The 24,207-nt window shown below is 57.3% G+C and overlaps 1 protein-coding gene across 5 annotated transcripts in view; it reads right to left on the bottom strand.

Annotated features, from left to right (window-relative positions):
- Positions 1-286: 286 nt before the first annotated feature.
- The window catches only part of DNAJB6 (DnaJ heat shock protein family (Hsp40) member B6), a 68,756-nt gene continuing 44,835 nt past the window's right edge, over positions 287-24,207 (bottom strand). For 4 of the 5 annotated variants that reach the window (XM_053898742.1, XM_053898745.1, XM_053898744.1 and 1 more), the window contains exons 8-10: positions 23,703-23,773; positions 7,642-7,857; positions 287-1,672 (exon numbers count right to left, since the gene is read on the bottom strand). In XM_053898742.1, the coding sequence (XP_053754717.1) occupies positions 1,590-1,672; positions 7,642-7,857; positions 23,703-23,773 (370 nt within the window). In that variant the 3' untranslated portion in view covers positions 287-1,589. Of the gene's footprint in view, positions 1,673-7,641; positions 7,858-22,940; positions 23,774-24,207 lie in introns of those variants that run through there. The other variant, XM_053898746.1, reaches the window with a different exon arrangement.

The following is a 24,207-nucleotide window of genomic DNA, read 5'->3' as shown; positions in this document are numbered from 1 at the left end:
TGTACTGACCGCTTAGAGCCTGGAGCCTGTTTCCGATTCTGTGTCTCCCTCTCTGTCTGTTCCTCCCCCCGACATTCTCTCTCTCTCTCTCTCAAAAATAAATAAAAATTTTAAAACAAATAAATAAAGTAACATTTCATCTCACAGTAATGCAGCTCCCAACCCAGGCTCTTGCCCCAATTATCACTTTATTTTTCGTAATTGAAATGACGATCATGGCTGGTTTTCTTTCCGATCGCTAATAACGGTGTACTAGCAGACATTAACGATGACGGCAAGCCAGCAGTCCAAGACGGCGCTTACGTTTTATTTCTGCTGATAGCACTTAAAATACAGTATGTTTTCATGGGTACATTTTCCACGGTAAGCCGTAATACCAGTCCACACCACCTCCCTGCCAAAGCCAAACAAAACAAAGCACCCCTCCCCTAACGGTCATCTCAGAGTCGCAAAGTTACACTCGTTTCTGGCTTCCACACCCACGACGCCCATGACGCGGCTACAGGGGCCACGGGGGCCGCTGGCTGCCACATTCACGACAGCGGCATTCTCACACCACGTCAAAGCTCTGCCCCGAGCCCCCATTCCCAAGCGGTGTGAGCTGGCCCTTGTGTTACGGAGGAAAGGCCTGGGCAGGAAGCGCGCGGAAAAGGTTAGGCGCGGCACGGATCGAGTCAGTAGAACCAAAGGGTTAAGAAGCAGCTGATCAGGCAAAGAAGTAAGTGCAGGAAAGTGGACAGAAAAAAACTGCTAGGAAAATAAACGTTTTTAGAGGAGCCAATGTTTACGACTGAAATATTTTCCTCAGCGCCCTCGTTCCAATCTGAGTGTGTATGTGTGTGTGTCTGTGTGTGTGTGTGTGTGTGTGTGTGAATACCGCCCGTGCGTCTCCCCAGAATGACCCAAACGAAGAGCAGAGAGGGGATTACTGAACAAAATCCTGCAGGGTCCTGTGCATGTGCTAAGGAGAATCATGGGTCCAAGAGAAAAAGATGGAATTTGCAAAAACTAAACAATATCCGAAGTCAGGTTTGGGCTCCTCGGAGCTTAAATCTCCGGTAAATTTAAGGAATGACTTTATATCTAGAGACTCACCCACGGGCCCCCAGGGAGGCGGCTGGGACACCCCGTAACCCGGAGGGAAGACCCCTGAGGGTGCGGACTCCATGCAGGACGTGCAACGACGTCACCCTGCCCCTAACTACGCGCCAGCTCCAAGGACTCTCCCGCCGGGAAGAGAGAAAGGCATTCTGTGGACACACACTCCATCACCCGCCTGCACCAGTCACACCTCTGACGCAAAACAGCTCAGCAGTCGGCATCGTGTTCGCCAGTCGGAAGGAAGGAGCCGGGTCCCCGACCCCCTCAGGGGAGCCGCTGTCGGATTTGGGGCCGGGAGACGCGAGGACAGTGCGGACGGGCTCCGCCCACGACCGTCACTCCCGTCTCCTGCCGTCCCCGAGCAGAGAAGCTGTGGTGTGGGGACGGTGGCCAAGCGGTGCCTCTACCTAACTCGTGCGCGCCACGCACTACGGCACGGGGCGGGCCGGGCGCCAGCTCCGGCAGTAGGCGCGCGGCCGCGAGTCCGCCTAGTGCTTGCCTTTGGTCGATTTCTTCTTCTTGGACTCGTCCCTCTGCTTCGGCTTCTTCCTCTTGCCACCTTCTTTGAGTCCTAAGGAAACACGGCTTGTGAAACACTGCTCCGAAGGGCAGCGGCGTCCCCACCAAGAGGCAAACGCTTCCAAACTCTCGCCCACGTTAACACGGGACAGTCGGGCTGTCCCCGCTTCTCCCCAGGCCACATCCACAGCGTGACCGACTCTTCAAACCGCAGAGTGACATCTCTGACGTTGTTCAAAGAGCATCGGAGCCACGCGCCCAGAGGGGGCGGCACTGAGCCCACGCTCTCCTCTGCTCACCCTGCCCCTGACGACCCCACCCTGCACCCCGCACAGCCCTCACACCTGCACCCCCACATCCCTACGTGGCACTCGCCCCTGCGCCTCTGGACCCCTAGGCAGCCTGCACCCCTACACAGCCCTCACACCTGTGCCCCTACACCCCTGCACCCTTTACAAGGCCCTCGCCCCTGCGCAGCCCTCACCCCTGCATGGCCCTCACACCCATGCCCCCCCACCCTTGTGCCTCCACACGGCCCTCGCCCCTGCACAGCCCTCACCCCTGTGCCCTCGCCCCTGCACGGCCCTCACGCCCGTGCCCCCACACCCCTGTGCCTCCACACGGCCCTCGCACCCCTGTGCACCCTCGCACCCCACCCGGCAGGGCTGACTCCGCCCTGGGGACAGGCTCCCTCCGGCACTGGCCAGACCCGAGTCCCGTCTGCCGGGACAAGCCCTGCTGTGGGCCGGGCTTGTGTCCGTGGGCTCTGGGGTGTTCGTCCCCAGGTCTCGCCTGAGGACGCGGACCTTCCGTTTCTCCCATGTCGACTGCTTAACGTGTGGGAGGCGCCCCCTCGAGGTTTCGTCCAAAGGGCCGGAAAGGAAGCGGCCAAGCACCTGGCTCTTCGTCGGTCCGGCAACGAGCTAGAAGAGCCCTCGGCTGAGCCCGCAAGCGGGCTGGATGCCGGATCCTGGTAACGAAAGCTGTATTTACGCGGCCAGTCCTTCACCGACCCACGTGGCCCGCCACGTTCCCCCGCAGCCCGGGCATCACCGTGTCTCACCGGGGCTACCACACGGGCCCGGGCCAAGCATTTGGGAAAGCCGCCGCGGAGTTCTGAGCGGGAAGAAGGCGAAGGGCTGACCCCCCCAGTGGGGCGAGGGCGGGGCTCACGCACAACCTCGCCTGAGGCGAGTCCAGGGAACGGGGCCCAAACGCCACGATCCAGAGCACGACGGAGGGAGAACAGCCCCAAGAGTCGAGCAGGGAACCAGAGCCGGTCTGGGGACGTGTCGGCGTGTCCTGTATCGGATGCGACTACCGGTCGGAGGTACCCGGTCTTCCTGGAGGAACCTCCACAGGGAACGGTTCCCACGATGGGCCCCCACGAACACGCAGGGAGGAGGGGCCAGGGGCCGCACGTGTGCGTGGCTGGAGGCCCGGCCGACCGCAGGGCTCCTTGCGCAGGAGCCGCGGCCTCACGGTGGGCATAACGTCTCAGAGGCTCCTTGCGCAGAGGGGGACGGTGGCCTCCCCTTCGCCCGCCAGACTCAGTTACTCGCAAAATAACCCGAGAAGGAGAAAGACAAGAACGTGCTGACCTGCCACCGAGACACAGGTGCTCCTGTCCGAGGCTCGGGGAAGCCCACCAGCGCCAAGGGAGACAAATGCCGCCGCCCGGGCTGCCTTCGCCGGGACGACCGAGGGTGGCGGAGAGAAGGACCCGGAAGAACACTGCGGGCCGTGGGGCAGGCTGCCAGGGCCTGTGAGACTCTCCTGCCTCCACCACGGAGAGCCTGTGCCCCTGGTCCGGTCACAAAACCCTAACACCTGACTCAGAAGGGACCCCGAAGCCCCCGCAGCCCCAGCTCCTCTCCCAGAGGGCACTTGTGGTTGCGGCACGGGGCGGGGAGGCAACTCCTCGTTCCCGTTCCCTATTACAATGTCACTCTTGCTACCAGGCATTTTAAAGTTTAAGATGATGACAGAAAAGTAACTTGGGACAAACTAAAGGGATTTCGGCTCAAATGACAAGATTCGGGGGTGTGGAGCATGTGCACCTGTGACCGGCCCCTGCTGCACACATCCCGGCCGGCAGGTGCCTGGCCCGTGCACCTGGGGCACATGGGGGACACCGACCAGCCTCGCGGCCCCAGGACCCTCACACATACTGCACACAAGCACCCCTTTTGAAGACAGCTGCAAACCGGTCGCAGAGCCTCAAGGGGCCCCGGGGGGGCTCTCTGGTCAGTCTAGAAGCAAGTTCCCAGAGCTGAGCCAAGAAAGTTTTATCTGCCCCAACAGCCACTGTCTGCTTGGGGATCCTCTCTGGAATCACGCAAGGGAACAGATGCTGGATGGGAACCCCCTGCCCCGACTCAGACACGTCGATACAGGAGCTGCACGCATGCCCAAGGCTCCAACCAAGGGAGCCAAGTGCTCGGGGCGGTGGGGAGGCTCCACAGTGACGGGCAGGCCCCCTCCCAGGTCCCCCACGTGACCCCCCTTCCAAGCCACACCCGTGGTGCAAACCTTGAGGGGAGTCAGCAACCACCCAGCAGGGCGGTGGGGGGTCAGCTCCTAACCTCCGCAAAGCGAGCTTTCCCTGAGGCCCCCCCCCCAAGACAAAGCAGAGCGGGATTATGAGGAAAGAAACCCCCCTCGGATGCTCAGGGATCAAAACTGCAGAACAGAGGGACCCCCGTGCAGGGGTCTGAGTGAGTTGCAGGCCGACAGCCACCACATTGCACAGACAACGTGAGCGCAGCCGGGGTCTGCGGGGCATCCGGTACACGTGGGCCGTCGTAAGAGTCACTGGCGGTTTCTTACCGGGTCCTGCGTTCGGGGAAAAGCCTGCGGGAGACGGCCCCTCGGCCACCTGAAGCTCAAGGCAGCGAGGACGTGGTAAGACCCCCCCCCCGACCCCCCAGAGAGAAACGTCTGAAAGCCCCGGTGGGAGCTGCGGGCAGAGAAGCAGGTTAGCCGCCTGGGTTAGTATCGCACCCAGCTGCCCAAGCGGACGCGGGCGTGAGACGCGGGGCACACGTCCCACGGTGCCACGCTGCCCTCTGCAAAGCCAAGCGTCCCACAGCATCCTGGCTAAGGCGCCTTCTGCAGGCCAAACAAAGGAAAAGGGAAAAAGGGGAAAAGGGTCAAGTTTATTCTTTCGTTCGTGAAGTCTTCTTCTTGTTGAACGATAATTTTCCTTCCGCACGGTTCCGTGCTCTTGGGGCACCCGCGGCGCGGGGGATCCGCACGGGGCAGACGCTCAGCCACACCTGAGGACTGACCGGCTCCAGGCGACACGGGGCAACACGAGGCTCCCGTGTCCTCCAAAATGAAGCAGGCGCGAGTGTGACGGGGGCTCGTCGTGCCGCGGAACCACGAACGACACGGCGACGCGGCAGGCCGGTCCGCACCGCCCTGCACCTGCGCCGCCCACGGGAGCCGCCACGCCTGTCCCTGCGCACACACTGCTGTCCCAGCACCGCGTCCGCACGCACCCGGAATCGGATCGGCCACGTCCTCCACGTGGGAGAGCCTCACAGAAACGACACACGCACGCGGCGTCTTGAGGAGCGCGGGTCCAGCGAGAGCTCGCCTTCAGCCTCAAAGGATCACTTCCCCGCGCTGCCTCCCAGCGGGCTCCGAGGGACCCCTCCGTGGAGCGGCGGTTCCAGCCCCGAGGTGCGAGCAGGGGCACCTGGGGAACCGTGCTCCTTACTTGCTCTTAACAAGAATTTCCCCGAGGCTCAGAAATGCGGCAGGAAGCTGTCCTGCGGCCCCCCGGGCCCCCCCGGAGCGCACCGGCGGTCCTGCCCGGGGCGGCGGGGGGAGCTCCCGGAGGGGCCCGCCTTCGTTACTGGCTGGCGTCCGAGTCGGCAGCGTCGGCCAAAGAGCCGCAAGCGGACTGTGCAGAGAAGCAAAGCAGCCTGCTGGCGGGAAGCACCCGAAGGTGGCGGGCGGCCCTGAGCCGGCTTCCCGTCCAACTGTGTGATTCTGTCGCACGTTCTTCTCCGTCTGTGGACCCTTCCTCTGGGGCGACTACACCGTCTCCAGTAAGGAGGTCACCCAAAGCGCCCGGCGTGAGCTCCCCAGACGTCTGCAAGGAACCGTGTCTTCACCTCCGGGGCATTTAACTCTGACACGCTTCCAGACCTCACGCCCTGTGGCCCAAGAGCATCAGAAAGTGCTCGGGGCGGGGGGGACGGGCTGAGCTCCAGGAACACAGCCTCCCAGCCCGTCCGTGGCCAAGGAAAAGGGTCTGGTGACCAGGAAGTCCTGTCACCTGCCTCTTTTGCATAAAGACTCGTGCCAAGGATCATCAGGCAACTAGTTTTCCACACGCAACGCCTGGTGGGGACCCGATGGTACAAACGGGCAAAAACGTTTCCTCACGTTTTCAGGGACAAGAATCAGCCGTTTCTTCTACAGGAAGAAACGAACTCCCGACTCTCCGGCAGCACTAACTCATTTCATTGTGCTCTCAGCAGGCGTGGCCTTTGGGGACCCAGAGCGGCAGGCGGCTTCACCTGGCAAGGACGGGCCTCGTTCTGAACTCGGGATGTTCCCTTCGGGCCTGGTCTACTGGCGGACGTCCTGTCGCAGGAGCCGGCCGTCTGCTTGAATAAGGCTCCGGGGGGCCCATCTCTGCACACCTCATTCTTGGGGACTGGGATGTTCCGACCCGGTACGTAGGCTCATGGTGTCCTTGCGACCCGACAGAGCCCATTAAATCACCGTTCCAAGGGTGAGGTGTTCAAGCAAAGCGAACGGCTGGCTCAGCCCCTTGCCCAGACGCCCAAAGACCCCCACGCTGCCCCCCGCGCGGCCTGCCCTAAGACCACTCGAGATCAGGAGCTGACCATCAACCCCGGGAAAATGTCCACAGGCCCACTCAAGGCAGAATGAGTTCTGAAGTCATACAGCCCTTTCTTCCAATCACACAGGGAAAGGCGGAGGTCTGCGAACGGTCCATCTGCCTGTGGTAGCACCACGCCACGGCCTGGCCGGCGGCCGGGTCTGCACCGCCCCACGTGGCACTGTGCCGCGGTCCAACACCCCGTGCGCCTCCGAGGGGGTGGCACGTTCTTTCTGTCCTCCTCGAAACCCTGACGCACCCCTCCACCTTATCCGAGGAGGCCCGGAGAGGCTGGAGGGGTGCGATTCCCAGATAGAAAGTTCTGGGGGAGAAAAGGGACGAGGCTCGTCCTTCTACTTCCCGGCCGTGACGGCACGTCCTGCTGAGGCCCACAGAATTAGCCTGGCCACATGCCTTCGTGTCACTGCGACACCGGGGAAGGACGGAGGTCTTCTCCACCACAGTCTGTTACGGTCACCGCGGCCGCCTCCAGTGGTGACAACCAAGATGGCCACAGACGCTTCGAACCAAAAGGACGCTGGACTTGGGAACACAGGATCAAAGCTACACGCACAGCAGGACCCGCAGAAGCAATCCAGAATTCCACGGGACTTCGCCCCAAGGACCCACGGCAAGTCAAGAAGCTGGAGGGGGGCAGAGCCAGGGCTCCGGAGAAACGGGGTCACTCTGCCCGGGGGGACGGCTGCGTCAGGACCCTCACACGGGGTACTCTGCTCTCAACCAGAAACAGACGAAGGCACGAGGGGCAGGCAGCAAACGCAAAACGTGTCCTCCCCGAGGCCGCAGGGTGCCCGCAGGTGTGGCGAGGGGCCCGGCGTGTGTCCCTAAGTTATGAAGGCTCAAGCACGCAGTGGAAACTCACAGAAAGGAGCATTTAAGGTAAAAGCAAAATGTGTCATCCTCTGCCCAAGACAACACGCGTCATACCGTCGTCCCATTTTAATCGGGGGGAGCTCCCAGGAGGGGAGTCGAGAGTCGGGTGCCTCCCCACTGCCGCCACCGGGTGCCCGCCCCCGCCCGGCCCCCGCCCGCTCAGGTCAGGACACAACAGCACAGCAACGATCTCTGTCCTCTCTGGTCCTGGGAGGGAAGGGGGGCGTCCCCGTGGGGACGCGCCACACCGGTGCCCCTTTGCACACCTGCAGAGAGCACGAAGGGGTTCCAGGGGCTGCCGGCGGCCCGCTGTCTGCCCGACTCGTCCTCCTCTTCGCAGACGGGCGGAGACTGGTGTTTGGGCAGAGCGGCTGGCCCGTGTGACCTCGGCGAGGGGCCGCTGGTGCTGGCCGGCTGGGAGGGCAGCGCGCTCTGGCCTCTGCGAAGGCGCTCTTCCTGGAGGGCGGCCTCGTCCGCCACACCTGAAAGCACAGGACGGGCAGGCGTGAGCTCACACGGACCGCTCCCCTCCTCCTGTCCCAGGGCATCCGGCTTCCGGGGCAGGGAGGGGGAGAAAGGGTCTTACCACAGCCTCTGCACGGTGGGGGCCTGACCTCAGGCTCCGCGCCCGCCCCTTCACGCACACCAGCGACTCCCGGATGCACGCCTGACCTTCCCAGGAGGGAGTGTGTCCCACGGCAATCCCTGCCCGGGGGCCGGGCCCCCCAGGACAATTCATTCCATCAGAACCAACCCGGCGGTGGCAGCCTCCCGCCTCCTTCCCGGGCACCTCCTTCCCGGGCACCTCCTTCCCGGAGAACCTCCTTCCCGGGCGGCCTTACTTGTGGAGCCTGTGCACACACGACACTGAGGAGGCCGCGGCAACACGTTTCCTGCCAGCTCAGAGCCGAGGCCCCATGCGCTGGCCATCTGTCGCCCCAGAGACTCAGCCAAGATGGAACAGCCCTCACTGCTCTCAAAGGTGTGTTTCTACCGGTCTTTTAAACAACAGGAAGTAATTCTGCACAACAGGTGAACACCAGGGATACCGTCAGGACAAGCGGTCAGGTTCAAGGGATGATCTCGGGCTTCATTCACCGAAGGCTTTGGACCACCGGGCACGCATGCGAGAGATATGCTTGACATGGGGAACGAAGCTGTGAAACTGTCCGCCTGATGGGGAGGGTGGACCACGTGGGGGCATTCCTGGAGCCTCTTACCAACCCTCCCTTCCAGGGAGGTGGGGGCATCCACCACCCAGCGAGCAACTCTCACCGAACACCCTCTGTCCGGTACGTACAATCCCGAGCCACAAGAAGCCCCGTGCGAGCGTGAGCCCTGCACGCGCACTCAAACCCGCCAGCTTTCCCCTTCCGTGCCCACAGCCCCCCAGCGGAGGAGCACCAGCTGGGGCAACACCCGAGACGCAGCATGCGGCAAGAGGACGGTCGCGGACGGAGTTGTGCCGATCACAGCCGTTCACACGGGCTCCTCCGGACCCGATGCCCGGCTCAGCGCTGGGAACAGACACGCGCCTGTCCTGGGCAACCTGCCTAAATGGCTCTGCAGCTCGCTAAAGCACATCTCGTGGACCGAACTCCTGAGCCGCGGGGACCGGCCCCCAAATCCTGGCGTGAACTTTGCCCTCACGCAGGAGCCCTGGCCACTGGAAGCAGGGCCACGCTGGTGTGAGGGGCCACATCCAACGGTCTCCCCCGCCCCCACCGAGCACAGGAATCACTGCTGAGAAATCCCAAGTCTTCGGGCGGCCTGCATCGTGGGGCTTGAGCTTTAGAGGTTTGCCAAAGCCAGTCCCTGGTTCCTCGCGGGGCCTCCGAATCCCCCACGGCTCTGGACGCTGTGGGTGCCCACCACACGTGCTCAACGTTTTCCGGCGGCCGGACGCCCCGGCACCGCAGCCCAGCCTGGCTCCGTGCCGGACTACAGCTCGGAGTCTGCCGCCCCGGGGTCCCACCTGCAGGCCCCAACGGAAACGCTGCTCGTGGAGCCGGGTAACCAAGCAGACCTCCAGGCTGGGAGGGGATGCCCGCTGGTCCCGGGTACACGGCCGGGAGACACGTTTCCGGTGAGGCCCTCTGACCCACTGCAGGTTCCTGAGTCCAATCCGATGACTAGGCTGACAGCGCACGGATGCCCTGGGCCGGGCGGCCACATCCCCCCGGACGGGCGTCTCACCCGAGGGCCACCCCGTGCCTCAGCAGGAAGGTGGCCAGCGGGGCGTCGGTGAACAGGGCCAAGGTCAAGGCCAGGGGAACCCTTGGGGGGAGCCCACCTCTGCGGAGTCTGAGAGTCTCGGCTGACATCATGCTCTTCGGCAAACAAACAGAAGTAAAAACTCTCCGATACGGGAGGAGGAGCCACGCGGCTGTTTGAAGGAACCAGTTACGTGGAGACTCTACTGCAAAACCCGCATTTGAAGTGGGAAGTGGAGAAAGGGGAGCCAGGGCCTCAGTTTCTTCAGGTGCGTAGGCCTCACGGAGCACTCGGGGAGGGGCCTGTGACCCCAACACCTGAATACTGGCAAATGGGGGGACGCCCGACCCCAGGAACAGCTCCGTGCGCACAGAATGTCGCCCAAGCACGTGCTCAGCTCTGTCCACCTGGAAGGAAGAAGCTGCTGGAGCCCCTGGGGCAGCAGGGAGACACCGCTGTGGGGGACCAGTTATCCCTTCCCTCCCCACACAGTCCCACCTCCCACGCTCCCTACGATCCGTAAATATCACACCTTGCGAACAACAGCGTAACATCTGAGAACATGTCAACGTCAGCTCTTATGCAAAACATCGGCATCCCTCCATCTGGGCCCGGCAGGGCAGAGGCCAGGCTCGTGGCGGGGGCAGCTGCAGCACTCCCACCCTGCTAACCGCACCCCGGGAACCCTGGGAACCGAGTCTTCCACACCGGCGACAAGAGGTGGCGTTTCCCCCACGATCTCCACAACCGTTTGGCGTCCACAGCTCTGTGCCTTCAGATGCAACCTCCCCCAGGAAGTGCAGGGAACCCATCCGGGCGCGGACGGCTGGCCTCATTTCCGGCACTCACACTGCAGACAAAGTGCACGCCGGCTCTTGGGAGACGGGTCCTCGGGAGCTGGAAGGCCACCACGGGCAGGGTGCGGTCCTGCTGGCCGGTCGAGGGCCGCACAGGCCGGGGGAAGAAGCGCCCGGCCTACGACGCTGTGCTGTTCCCCGTTGTCTTTACTTCCCCAGGCCCAGGACGTGCACACACACTGGCTTCCAGGGACGCTTTGTGCCCTGCGTTTGCTGTGTGGCCGGAAGACGGAAGTCCCTAAGGTGCTCAGCTTGAGGACGTTCTGAGTGCCCATGTACAGATACGGGAAACAGAGATCGTGAAGGCGTCTGTCCCCTGCAGACTGGCCCGCGTCTCCCAGGCCTCTCGGATCCTGACACGCTCAGGGCTCAGAAGGCAAGCAAATCACGGACGCAAGAGGGCACCGCATCCAGCGCTGCCGGGAAGCCGAGGCAATCAGGCGCGCTCCCTGCAGGACGTCCCTCGGAGGGGGCCTCTGCCCAAGCACCCTGGCCTGCCCACCAGCTCCGGACTTCCCGAGCCCATCCTCCCGGGCAAATCCTAGCGCCACTCCTGCTCAGGCCTCGCCTTCATGAAGCTTCTTCCCTAGAGACCCGCGGCACGGTCCGGGCATCGGGACTTACGGCGGCGCCATAAGGGCGGGTGGCCAGGGTGGAGAATCAGGCTGTCAGGTCCACAGGGACCGTTCCAGAAACAGTGGTAGGACACGCAGCTGGCACCTGTCCTTCCGGTCCACACGGTCGACTCTTAAAGGGGACACGGTGACTGGGCTTGTCACGCCACCGTGAGCTCCCAAGGTCCTCGGGTCTGCAGCAGGGACAACCAAGTCACTGACCTCACAAAGTTCCCACAAACTTTACGGTGTCTCGGGCACCAGGAAAGATGATTTGGGGAAAGGAGATAAAGAAAGGGAACGAGAAGCAGAGATTAAATCACGGTCTCACCCCAAAGGTCTCACTGGATCCTTTCTGCAGGGTCTCACTGAACCCACTATGTGCACAGTGGGCTGGCGGCACTGACAGGAGGCCACCGTCCCCCACCTGCTGGTGAAAGGGGATTCGAGGGCTGGTTTTGATCAGAACGAAGGGCACAATCGACCCGAGACCCAGGGCACCGCCACCCTCACGCCGGGGCGGGAAGCCCGCTCCTCCTCCTGGGCTGGGAGCTGTGCGGCAGACTCCACACCGGCCGCGACCTGTCCCCCCCCCCCCCCCCGCCCCCCGGCCTGCTGCTTCAGAGACAGGGGGACGTGGAGAGGGAGTCTGAGAGCATCTGGAATGAGGGATGCCCGCGCCCGGTGTCGGGACGAGCCGCCATGACAGAGTGGCAGGTCCCGACCACACACTTAACGTGCTGTGCAAGGAACTCAACCCGTCATCGGGATGTCACCTGCCCCCACCGAATGGGGACATGACAGGGAGCTTCTGAGGGAGGGCTAGTCCCACAGGATCGGAACCTGCCTCACCTCCCCTCGGTTTTAAAGCGGCCTCGTTTACCTTCTTCAAAACCGAACACAACCCCTCCCACTGAAGCCGGAGCCTGGGCCAGCGTCCCTGCCTCCCCGCCACCCCCAAAGCCTCTGTTCTGACATCGCGTCCAACCACAGCCCAGCGAGGCCCAAGTGCTGGGCCGGGGCTGGGGGGGGGAGGGGGGTGGGGGCGGGGCGGGCAGGGGTCTCCCACGGCCCCCGATTCCCTGCTCCAAACTCAGGGACACCGTTGGGCACGATCGCCCTAGAAGAAGGGACCCAGCACCGACAAACATCTCACAAAGCCACACGGTTGTCTGCCGTAACTTAAAACTAGGAATGCAAACCAAGCAGTGAGCACTGGGCCTCCCGTCTCCTCCCCCACACCCCACGTCACTTCTAACGGCCGGCCACATTTTTCACTTCTTCCTGTTCTGTACTACCTCTTCTGTGGAATTTACCGTGAATCCTTTAAACAATCTGACTTGACTCTGTACCTTACGAAGGCGCTACAAATTAGCTGGAAAAAACAAGTCCCATCCAATTCTACGACCCATACCAAATTTACTATTTTGGTATAATTTCTGCAAGCCTGTCTTCTCGCACATGAATCAGCTAAACTTGGGAGTGTTAGTGACAACACTCCAAGCACCCTTTTCTTGTGGACAACTAAATATACCAGAACACATCCTGCCCCCGTAGCACCAAGTTAACAAATTTAAAAACAAAAACACGGTCTGCCGGTCTCCGGGGCCAAAGCACATGAACTCAGCAGGAAGCTATGGAAGGCACGCCGGGCAGCTGCCCCGAGCACACAGCCGGCCCGGCTAACGCCCGGCACTCTCCCCAAATGGAGTCCAGATACAGTGAGTGTGCTCTGGGTTGATAAGATGCAAATGAAAACAAACTTCCATAGATAAAAACAGAACCACTTTTCCCAAATATGTACAATCCAAGAGGCCTTGGCTGCAGCTGCTTTTTGGGGGGATGGGAGAGCGTTAATCCCATACTCACTCAAATCATGAATACCACACATGCAACGTGAGATGACACACACATCCAGAAATGCGCCACCGGCCCATCAGAAGATTCTCTCAGGCACCAGGGCCCGGAGCGTGCCAGGCCCTGGAGACCAGCATGGGACAAGGCCCCCGTTCTTACAAAGCTCAGGACAGGACACGCGTAAACACTCCGGCCCCACGATGAGGTCAGGGCCACCCACCCCGTGCTCTGCCTATACACAGCACAGACGGCCAGCGTCCGGAGGACAAAAGTGAGCAGAGCCGAGAAGAGCCAAGGGCGCAGTCCCTGCAACGGGGACACAGAGGGACATGGGAAAACCACAGGAGGCGGCACACGCCACGATGGGACTTGGACGTAGAACGGAGCGGGCGCGGAGAAGCGTGGGACAGGAACCAGAAGCGCAGGCACGAGACAAATCCTAAAACGTCTCCTGAGCCAACGGAGCCCCTGAGCGCTTTTCGACAAGGGGACACCTGAGTTCCAGCCGGCAGGCGGTGGGCACAGTGACGTGTGCAAGACAGAGAAGGCAGACAGATGAGGCTACTCGCTGAGGGACTGAAGGACTAGTTCCCGAAACAGCTGGCCAGAGTCTAAGCACAGTGCCCGTCACGTCACGTGAGGGGAAACCGAGTCACCATGGCGCCCGGGCTCCAGCAGGGAGGGCCGTGGAACACAGGAGGGAGAACACGGAAGGAACTCCTGCCCAGCCCCTCTCCACGAAAGACAGAGCACGCGTGAACCCACGCTAAGGGCCACAACAGAGCCACTGACAAAGGACCAAAGATCCCGGGAGCCCCAGTGCTGCCGCCTTCCCCACCAGGACCGCAGCTTAAAACAAGTATTATCTTGTTAAAAACCGAGGACACAGCCTCTTAACCGTCCGGAGGCACCGCACGCAGGCCTCCACGGTGGCTGCCGTGTCCGACCACACCTCCCTCGGCCAGGACCACGGGCCGCGCGTGGCCGGAGGTCCTCAGTGGCACAGGCCAGCCGGGTGCCAGTTACCAGCGGCACCTTAGCAGCCGCCTGATAAACACAGGGCTACGGTTACTGCTCCAGATTCTCTGCTCACCGGCCAGGCCGGGCTCAGGCACAGGCCTCGCAGGGCAAGTTGACACCGCACGGTATCCCTGGACGAACAGCATGTGCGGGCCAGGGCGGATGGGCCGGACCCCACCGACCGGCTCAGTGTCCCAAGCCTCGTCTGCAAAGCGGGCAAGGCCACAGATCCAGGCCACGGGGCCGTCGTGGGAGTGAAGCTGCTGGTGCCTGCAACTCGGGTCTATCAGCTGCTTTTATCGTATCATCGTCTCCTGTGGCGTCTGCTCGGTTTGAGGACAATGAAGCTGGAAAGCAAGGGATGTGGAGGCTTCATGATCTCATCTGTGGATCGTCTATCCGGATCCACCTGCCTGCGGTCGCTCGGCCCCCCTTCCGGGAGCCGGCCCCGTTACGTGACTGGGGGTCATGTTCGAACGCCCTGCTGGAGACTGCCGACAGCCAGCATACAAACCAAATGCCGCAGAGGACGGAGAGGGGTGCGCGGGAAGTAAATGCTGGGGGGAAGCAGAAGCCCACCCACGCACAGCCTCACAGCCCCGGGGGTTCCTACAGCCACCCTGAGGGAGGTCTCGGGGCCACACAACCCTAACTCTAGCAGCCACAGGGCCTCAAGAGGAAGAGATCTGTGTGGGGTGAGAGGGTGTGGGGAGAGGAAAATTCCACGCCCTCCTTCCCAAACACCTGACCTGTGATGCGTGTCAAAGGAGCCGTGAATGGAGTCCCGTGCGCCCTAAAATCCAAAGGACCCTTCTTTCTGGAACAGGACTGCCTGCCCTGCGTGGGGGTCCGGTCTTTGGAAACTTATGTCTGAAGCATGACTTGGTTGTCGAGATGAAGAACCATTGGCATAATTATTAAAACAAATCTTGAACAGACACGTCATAGAACGGAATAAGCGTCCATTTCTGTATGTTCATAAAACTGATTTTTCTGAAGACACACACTTCAATCCACATAAAAAGTTGTCGTTTCTGCTCAAAGTTACTCAGTCTTCTGTGAAATACATCTGTTAAGTCTCTCCAAAACCTATTAGATGAGGGTATATGCCAAGGAACTCCAGGAGTTGTTTTCATCACAATAACACCCCAAGAGCAAGCCCCTGGGCAGCCGAGCCCTCCCCGCAAGGAAAAGGCAGGCAGCGCCCCAGATGCCAGAGTGGCCAGCCCCCTGCTCCAACCGTCCCCATGGGGCCTGGGGGCCCGAAGCGCAGCACCCCAGTCCACTGAGCCCAGCGGTCAGAACCACGCACTAGTAACGCTCCTATGAAATTCTCTTCAAAGGAAAATTTAAAGCAAAACCAGAAGGGCGCCTGGTGGCTCAGTCAGTCGAGCACCAGAGTCTTGATTGACTTCGGCTCAAGTCATGATCCCGGGATCGTGAGATCGAGCCCCGCGTCAGGCTCTGTGCCAGAGCCGGCTGGGGATTCTCCCTCTCTCCCCCGCTGCGCCTCCCCTCGCTCACAGGCTGGATCTCTCGAGAATGAAAAATAAGAAGTGTAGAGCAAAAGTGGAGGGCACAGTAATTCTAAAAGTTGGTGACACAACATCACGACCGTAGGTTGGAGCCTTTGCACCTAGGGCTGCTGTACACCTCCCACCACGCCCTTCTCTCAGGTAAAAGGTGCCCCAGACAGTGCCACTTACAAAGCTCGGGTGCTCAGATTCCATCCCCGGCCCTGGAGTGAGCAGAGGGAAGGCACATGGCTGACCCACACCTGCTGGGTGACAGTACCTCCACACCGTCCAGGTGAACGGTAGACAGTGTGCTGCTGAGTCAAGGGTATCTTTAAAAGTCAGTCCTTGGGGCGCCTGTGGGGCTCAGTCAGTTATGTGTCTGACTTCGGCTCAGGTCACGATTTCACGGTTCATGAGTTCGAGCCCCAAGTCGGACTCTGTGCTGACAGCTTGGAGCCTGGAGCCTGCTTCAGACTGTGTCTCCCTCCCTCTCTGCCCCACCCCTGTCCGTGCTCTGTGTGTGTGTCTCTCTCAAAAATAAACATAATTATGGGAATGTAAGCTGCTGCAGCCACTCTGGAAAACAGGAGGGAGGTTCCTCAAAAAACTAAAAACAGAACTTCCCTACGACCCAGCAACTGCACTAGTAGGTATTTATCCAAGGGATACAGGTGTGCTGTTTCAAAGGGGCACATGCACCCCAATGTTTATACCAGCACTATCGACAGTAGCCAAAGTATGGAAAGAGCCCGAATGTCGATCGACGGATGAATGAGTAAAGTAAAGTGGTATATACATACAATGGAGTATTACTCGGCAATCAAAAAGAATGAAATCTTGCCATTTGCAACTACGTGGATGGAACTGGAGGGTGTTATGCTAAGTGAAATCAGTCAGAAAGACAAACATCGTAAGACTTCACTCATTCAATGAGGACTTTAAGACACAGAACAGATGAACGTAAGGGAAGGGAAACAAATATAAAAACAGGGAGGAGGACAAAACACAAGAGACTTAAATATGGAGAACAACCTGAGGGTTATTGGAGGGGTTGTGGGACGGGGGATGGGCTAAGTGGGTAAGGGGAACTAAAGAACCTACTCCTGAAATCATTGTTGCAGTATATGCTAACTAACTTGGATATAAATTTTAAAAAATAAAAAATAAAATTAAAAATAGACATGATAAAAAAAAAAAAAACGTGAAAAAAAAATCAGGCCTTAACAAATTTATTCACTATAGGAGAATCCTAATGAGCTATCTCCAAAAACAAACAAACAAACAAACAAACAAACAAACAAAACCTCCAAAGGCAAATTACTAAGAATTAAAGAAACCCCATTTCAGGTCGCCTGGGTGGCTCAGTCAGTTAAGCATCCAAGACTTGATCTTGGCTCAGGTCATGATCTCACGGTTCGTTGAGTTTGAGCCCTGAGTCGGGTTCTGTGCTGACAGTGTGGAGCCTGCTTGGGATTCTCTCCCTCTGCCCCTCCCCTGCTCACACAACCTCTTTCTCAAAGTAAATAAACTGTTAAGAAAAGAATTAAATCACATTTCACTGGGGAAAAGGACAGAATAGCCATTCATATGGCTAAATAAAAACAAAAATGGCAAAATAAAAATCAGACTCCATACCTCACTCAAAAGTTCTAGATAAGTATTTTAAACATTTTTAGAAGGTAAATATATATGGACAGAAATATCTAAACTAAGAGATGGAAACAACCCAGCAGCAAAAAGTTGACAGAATCAACTAGGTAAAAACTTGTTACTGAACAACTCATCCCAAACAGATGTCTCATATTTTATAGGCCGTCTTTTGACTGGAAATAAAAAACACAACAGACTTAGAAATGAGCAAAAATGAAGAATGTTATATAGGCTAAACTCAGCAGTAATTTCAAAAACTCCCATTTGTGAACAAAAAGGCTATAAATAAATATTCTGGGGGCACATGGGTGGATCAGTCCATTGGCTGAGTGTCTGAGTCTTGATTTCAGCTCAAGTCATGATCCCAGGGTCGTGGGATCGAGCCCCATGTCAGGCTCTGTGCTAAGCGTGGAGCTTGCTCAGGACTCTCCTCTCTCCCTCTGTCCCTCCCCCAGGCTCGCTCTCTAAAATTAAAACAAAACAAAAACTGAACCGTGGTGAAGAAAAAAGATTAAAACTAGGTATTTAATAGGAAAATACTAGAAGCTATGGCTTCCAGAAGGACTAACACGAACAGGCCAGCACCCGAAAGCCGCAGGTGTAAAGAACAGACCCAAGGAGGGAGAAAGAACGCTCCCCACATGCTGACCGAAACCTCAAGAGCCTCAACAGCATGGACACGGTCCCTGAAAAGACAACTTAACTCACAAGGAGAAAATACAAACCAGCACGAACAGCAGAAAAGTTCAAAGATTCAGTGACTGGAAACGCGCCCAGGCCAGAAGGCTCTCCAGGCAAGTCCCCTCTCCTCTCGCGGACAGAGCGCACGCACGGCTTCCGGGTGAGACGGGAGCCGGGCCGGGGCCCCCTCTACCCTCGGGAGCCCTGGAAACTTCCGTCAGAGGGCCCAGCATCGCCACCGAGCTTTCTTCTTCGACAGAAAGAAAAGGCAGCAGCCAAGCACATAATCCTACAAATAAAATATTTAAACCAGGCCTACTGGGGACAAGGAGGGAAGTGCCCACGGTCGATATCAACAATTAGGTTAAGAAAAAATGGAGGCGGGAAGCAGAGAGGAGAAATCTAGCCGGGCTTTCTAGCTATAAAAGTAGATACCTTTCTAAGCCAAGAGCACAGTGAGGTGACTGGATTAAAGGCAACATAAAAACTTACTTTCTCACTTGCTTATACACAACAGCCAGTCAGGAAAGGGCATCAGACAGAGGCGGGTACCTGGAGTCGCCGTGCCCTTCATTTCCAAGTGTCAGAACACCCAAGATAGGCTTGAAAGCGAGCTGCCCTTTGAGGCAGCCACTCCCACTGGCACAGTGTGATCCTGGCCTGAGACGAGAGAACAAGAAAGAAAGCAGTCCAGTAACACAGTGACAGCAGCATAGAAGACAGGGACCAGCGGGAGGGGGGATGTGGGAGAAAGTCAGACCATTTCACAAACGCACCATGTGAATTAAAGAGAAATATACACGTGGAAGTGAAGAAAATGAGAAAATATTCCGTCGTACAAGATGGGGGGGATTGAACCAAAAGCCAAAAGAGAGACACCTTTCTGGAGAAGAAATCAAGACTGCCCACGGCAAGCGTAATGGACAGACAACTGCAAAGACCACCTTCAACAGAGCAGGCAAAGGCCCAAGAAACCACAACATGACAGGAACCCAGGGAGTCCCGGCACTCCAGGGATGTGTGGCCAAGGTAACACAAAGATGGCCCACCTAACTGACCAAGGAAATGTAAAATTTAAACACCAGGGGTGCCTGGGTGGCTCAGATCAAGGGTCCACTGTCGACCTTGGCTCAGGTCTTCATCTCAGAATCCATGACGGGCTCCGTGCTGGGCATGGGGCCTGCTTTAAAAAAAAAAAAAAAAAAAAAAAAAAAAAAAAAAAAACCACCCAGCCAGGATTTTCACAGTTATGCGAGGAATCCGTTGTTGATGGGAAAGCGTTCTCTGTGGGAAGCGATGACCGTCAACTTTCATACGTACATTTCCAACCATTCGACTTCCAGGAACCAAATTTGACAGACCTCCTCCCACAAGAACAGACTGCAGTTTGCAAGAACTCCACACCGTGTGGGAAGAAAATACAGCAACGCCCCCCACCTCCCCACCAGGCTGCACGGGACAAGGAGGCCGAGGCTGCCATGGGTGCCGGAGGCGGGCCCACGCCACACGGGGCGGCCGGGTCCACACACCAGCCACGCCAGAACCCGCTGGGAGCCCCATCTCCGCCCGACAGGCACAGTCCACAACTTTCCTCGGGCCTTCTGAACGGCCCTTGAACACTTCACACCACAGCTCACCGGACTCTGCACAGGCCGGGCGAGGGACGGTCAGGGAGACTCTGGGCACACGGAGGCCACGGCTCATTCTGTTCCGGCTCCAGACCGGATGTCATCAGAGCCTTGGCCTCACAGCAGAGCCCTGGCGAGCCCCCAGTCTCAGGTAAGAGGCTGTCTGCTCAGGCCCAGGCTTGATCAGCAACAACGTTCCCAACTTCAGGGGTGGGCGGAGTGGCCAGGCAGCCCCCCGGCCACCTCGAGGCCGACCAGGGTCAGCTCGGCAAGTGGGCGGCCGGAGAAGGAGAAAACAATTGAACGTCTCTGGTCTGGGAGTCCGACTTTCCTACCTCTTTATTAGCGGAAGCAGAGTGCATGTGACAGGACATTGTGTATTCGCGGTATTTCTGACGGATCCATCCATCAACACTGGGAAATACTGGCGCTTAATACCCTCTGCAAGGGAAATTTGTGTCCAGGTGGTAGGCTGGACAGCATCGGAAGAACTGCTTAGGGAAGAAACACAGCTACATGACATGGTGCGCACGTTAAGAGATGTACATGTACTGATACTCAATCGTGAACTCTGCTGTGGAAGTGACAAAACTGGAGAAAATGCCTGAGAAACAAGCCTCGCACGGGCTCCGGGCTCCACGACACCGCTGTTGACAGCGTGCCCGTCTGGGGATGGAGGGACGGTGCCACGAGCTGCCCTTGTGCTCAGGCTCCCACTCCCACAGGCAGGTCCGGCTGCCTCCGGAAGAGACTGGAACGTGAGCCCCCGCCCCGCTGCGGTACCAGCTAGGGCGAGCAGTCCTGGAGGGGAGGGGAAGGGCGAGGCGTGGGCCAGAGGCCCACGGCAGGTGGTCAGCAAGTACAGGGGTCTCCCCAAGGCAGGAGAAAGGAGCCACTGCTGTGCTCCCGCAATATCGTCTGCAGCCCCAGGCCCTGGGGCAGGCCCGCTTACTAAGGGCCTGTTCTCTGTGAGTGTCGGGGGCCATGCAAGGAAGGACTTTCAGTACGAGGACGCAGTCTCCCGAGCTGCCAGCACAAGGGGAGGGAGGGCTGGAGAGAGGGACATGACAGCGAGACGCTCCTTCCTGGGACACCTCAATCCCGTGTGAGATAAACTGGTTTATTAGACCACGAGACTGACCATTTACTGCTCAGTGATCCAAACAGGAAAGAAATGTCCTCAACCAAGATGCACCCTTAAGCCCTCCCATACCAGGCCTGGTCAGGACTTGGCACGGAGGAGCAGGGCACAGTGACCTCCCAGGGAACAAGGAGAAATGAACAGGGTGGGCTGGCAGCCGCGGGGCTCACTCCTCGAGCACCAGCTCGGGGAGTAGTGCCCCCACCAAGTGGGCCCCCGTTCTCAGGGCACGTGGACTCCAGAATAGATCCCGTTTCCTGAATGCTCAGACAGCAGGAAAAGGACCAACGATTGGCTCCCCAATAATCGGCTCACGCAGCCGGGTGGTCGGAGGGCAACGGCCACAAACGCAAGAAGAAAGCGTCTGCTGCCCTGGAGTGAACCGCCAGTGACAGGCCCGTGGCACCTCCCCCTGCGTCTCCCTAACCAGCGACACTGCCCAAGTCCCAGCTAGTTCTGGTCTCTGGAAATCGGCGGTCACTGGGATTTCCCCATTTCTCACTGACAGGAGTGAGAGCCGTCACCACTTTCCCTACCTTGACCTTCTGAGATGTCAAGATCAAACAGCTAATTTAGACAAGAGAAAAGCATCTGGCCTGAACCACGGTCTACGCCTACTTAATGGAGCTCACAGAAGTGCAAGGAGCAGCATTTGCACAGCTGAAAAAGATCGGAAAGTGGCCCAAGTGACCAGATCGGGAAAAGTACCCAAAACCAAAGTGGAAACATTGTGCCGACGTTAAGAACACAGGAGATGGCGACAGAGGAAGAAGTTAAGCCAATGCTTCTCGGAGGACTTGCATCGTTAAACTACCTGATGCACGAGTACCAAGCCCCTCAGAGACACCTTAGATGGTCACAGAATCTCGTATCCGTGTAATTTTTTAAAAGGTCATTGGGTCACAATAGCAAGTGTTCAAACAGCGAGTAGCCTGGAGCTGCTTCGGATTCTGGGTCTCCCTCTCTCTCTGCCCCTCCCCCACCACTCACGCTCTCGGACTCCTAAGAAGAAAAATTGTTTTTAAATACACACGTACGTACATACAAACCGCTCGGCAACAAGGAAGCTCCTCCGGTTAACTGACCCGTAAAACACACACTCTCACCAACAGCACAAGTGCAGAACAAAGGTGATGTCCTCAAATGCCAACTTGAGAGTGGACACTTGACCACTTGACCGGGATGCCCTCCACCAAGAAACCTCAGCAGAAAGACTCTGGCAGTCAGACCCCTTCCACGTGTGCCATTCGAGGAGGAGAAACGGTTCACGGCGGGAAGCGCATTGGGCAGCACCCACCGCCCTACCGGCTTCAAGAGCGTTAGGACCACGGTTCTATTCTAGCGCAGCGCCTCCCCGAGCGCCACCTCGTGCTGCTCGACCCAGGACCGCCGTCAGCACCCGGTGTCCTCGGGGGACCGCCGACCTGCTCTATCAAGAGGTTCACCCCGCCCCCCGTCACTGACGACCGTTTAGTTCCAGGTATTCACCACCGTTCCCCAGGACAGAGAAACCGTCTATCCCCACAGCATAAACGCAAGCAGGCTTCCCAGCGTCAGAACTGCAGCTCGTGAAAGCGCATCCGGCAAAGCCCTTTCCGGTGACCTCCCTCCACGCCGCTCTTCTCCAGAGGCACGGAGGCCTCAGGACAACACACGTCGGCATCTTTCACGGTTTTCCCTCGGTTCGACGGTCTTCTCATACTCGCAATGAATTCTGCAGTGCTTTGCTTTTTTAAACGGTCTCTATGAGATTTTCTAAAATATCCCTTGTTCTCAATAAAGACACACTTGATTTTGTAAAGTTCCCGACGCCTCCCAACCGGGCCTGCACAGAGGCCAACGTGTCTGTCAGGGAGTAAGCACCTCCGGTCCTCCTCTCCTTCAGGCAGGACCCGGCTGCTCATCCAAAACAAAGCCGAGTGGGGTCATTCAGATGCAACCCGAGTCTAGTTTGACATTCCTGTGGCTGGAATTCTAGTTCTTAACGGTGACTGTGACACATTTTACACCTTGAGAAACAAAAAAAGGCCTTTATTTTTGCCCGCATCTCTGTCACTGCAAGACTCTGCCGTACATATCACATCTTTAAGTGAGCTCGCGTCAAACGTACCCTAGAAAACTAGAACCTACTAGGAATGAAGAGCTGCGTAGCTGTTTCTTTCTTCTCTGTAAAAACCGTTACCACACGGGAAGTGTCAATACGCTGCTGATCGTTCTAGAACGTAAACAGGAGACTCTTCGTACACTCTCCAAATATGCCGAGGGAAAGGAACACACGGAACGAAGATCAGCACCCACCTTCACGAACAGAAGGAAACGGTAACGAAGCGGCCCCGCGAGCCCAGGCACAAAATCATACGCAGACACAAGAAGACTGTAGCCCCACTCAGGAAAGAATGCACCAAACACATTCGCATTTATTATTTTTTTTAAGCAAATGACAAAGACCCAGTTACCAGCTTTACTTTTTTAAACCTAAGCTTAACATTACATATTTAAACAATTGTCAAAACTTACTAAGTTGCCAGCATTCATGCACTAGAAAAACATCCTCAATTTATATTAAACGAGAAATGTATTACCATTAATGCATTAATATCTCTCACTACTAAATACTGAAAAAGACTGAAATTATTTTTTTTGTGGAAGATTCATCCTGGCAATGTTAACTTCACAGCAGGCTGACTCTACTTGGCTCACGTTTCAAACACGATGGAAAAGCAGGTCCGTGCTGGTGTTAGTGTACGAAAGGGTCACGGCCACCTTGGATCACGTTTAATAAGAAAGCAAAGTGCATACAGAGATTTACAACAATTTTAAAGACAAAAAAAAAAAAGAAAGGCAAAAACAAAAACAAAAAACAAAACGAAACAAAAACCCAATGGTCCTATTATGTGGTCCCAACAATAAACTCAAGAGTCTATGACAAATAGGGCTCCGATGAGCTGTGTATAAATACTTTAGATTAGGTACAGTTATACTGAGAGTCGAGTTCGTGTGAAATCTTCAAAAACAATGTTTCTGTTACTCCTCACCGGCGCCCGATATGGTTCGTTACGGTTGTTACAGTTACGTGTCTGTTACTTTCTGTTACGCGGCGCGAGCGTCGGGTGTTACTTGTTATCCAAGCGCAGCAGCTGCTCCTTACCATTTATCGTTAAGGACTTTAACTGGCCGTTCTCTTCAACTTCTACTCTTTCCTCGCCATTCTCGACAATTCTGAAAGAGAAAACGCACTCAGAACCTGTTTTTAATGTAAACGCACGTGAACGTATCTGTGTATTTTGAAAACACATCGTGCCCGCTGACATACGTGAAACCGCTCGCGCGGAGGGTTAAAAGCACAGCAGCGGAAGGCAACCTACTGACGACAGTCCCTCCCGAAGACAGAAGACACGTTTACGCCGAGGTAAAAGTTGTCTCAGGTACACATGGCCGAACGCTGAACACACGCACAGACGCTAGCCATCAAAATGGCAAATGTCGCCAACAAAACTCACTACGCGTGAAATGTGACGTCATCACACGTGTCAAGTGTGCCTCTAAGTGAGCATCATTTCTGATACGTATTATTCAGCAGAGGTTTAAAAGCAAAAGCTCTGATTTGGACATTAAAAGATCCCAATGGTGCCAAATTTAACAGACACCCTGTA

This window comes from Panthera pardus, unplaced genomic scaffold (genome assembly GCF_024362965.1).
Source record: "Panthera pardus isolate Hobbes unplaced genomic scaffold, ASM2436296v1 HiC_scaffold_9, whole genome shotgun sequence".
In the NCBI taxonomy this organism is placed as follows: Eukaryota; Metazoa; Chordata; class Mammalia; order Carnivora; family Felidae; genus Panthera; species Panthera pardus.
Note: the sequence above shows the minus strand (reverse complement) of the source record. Positions and strands in the feature narration are given on the sequence as shown.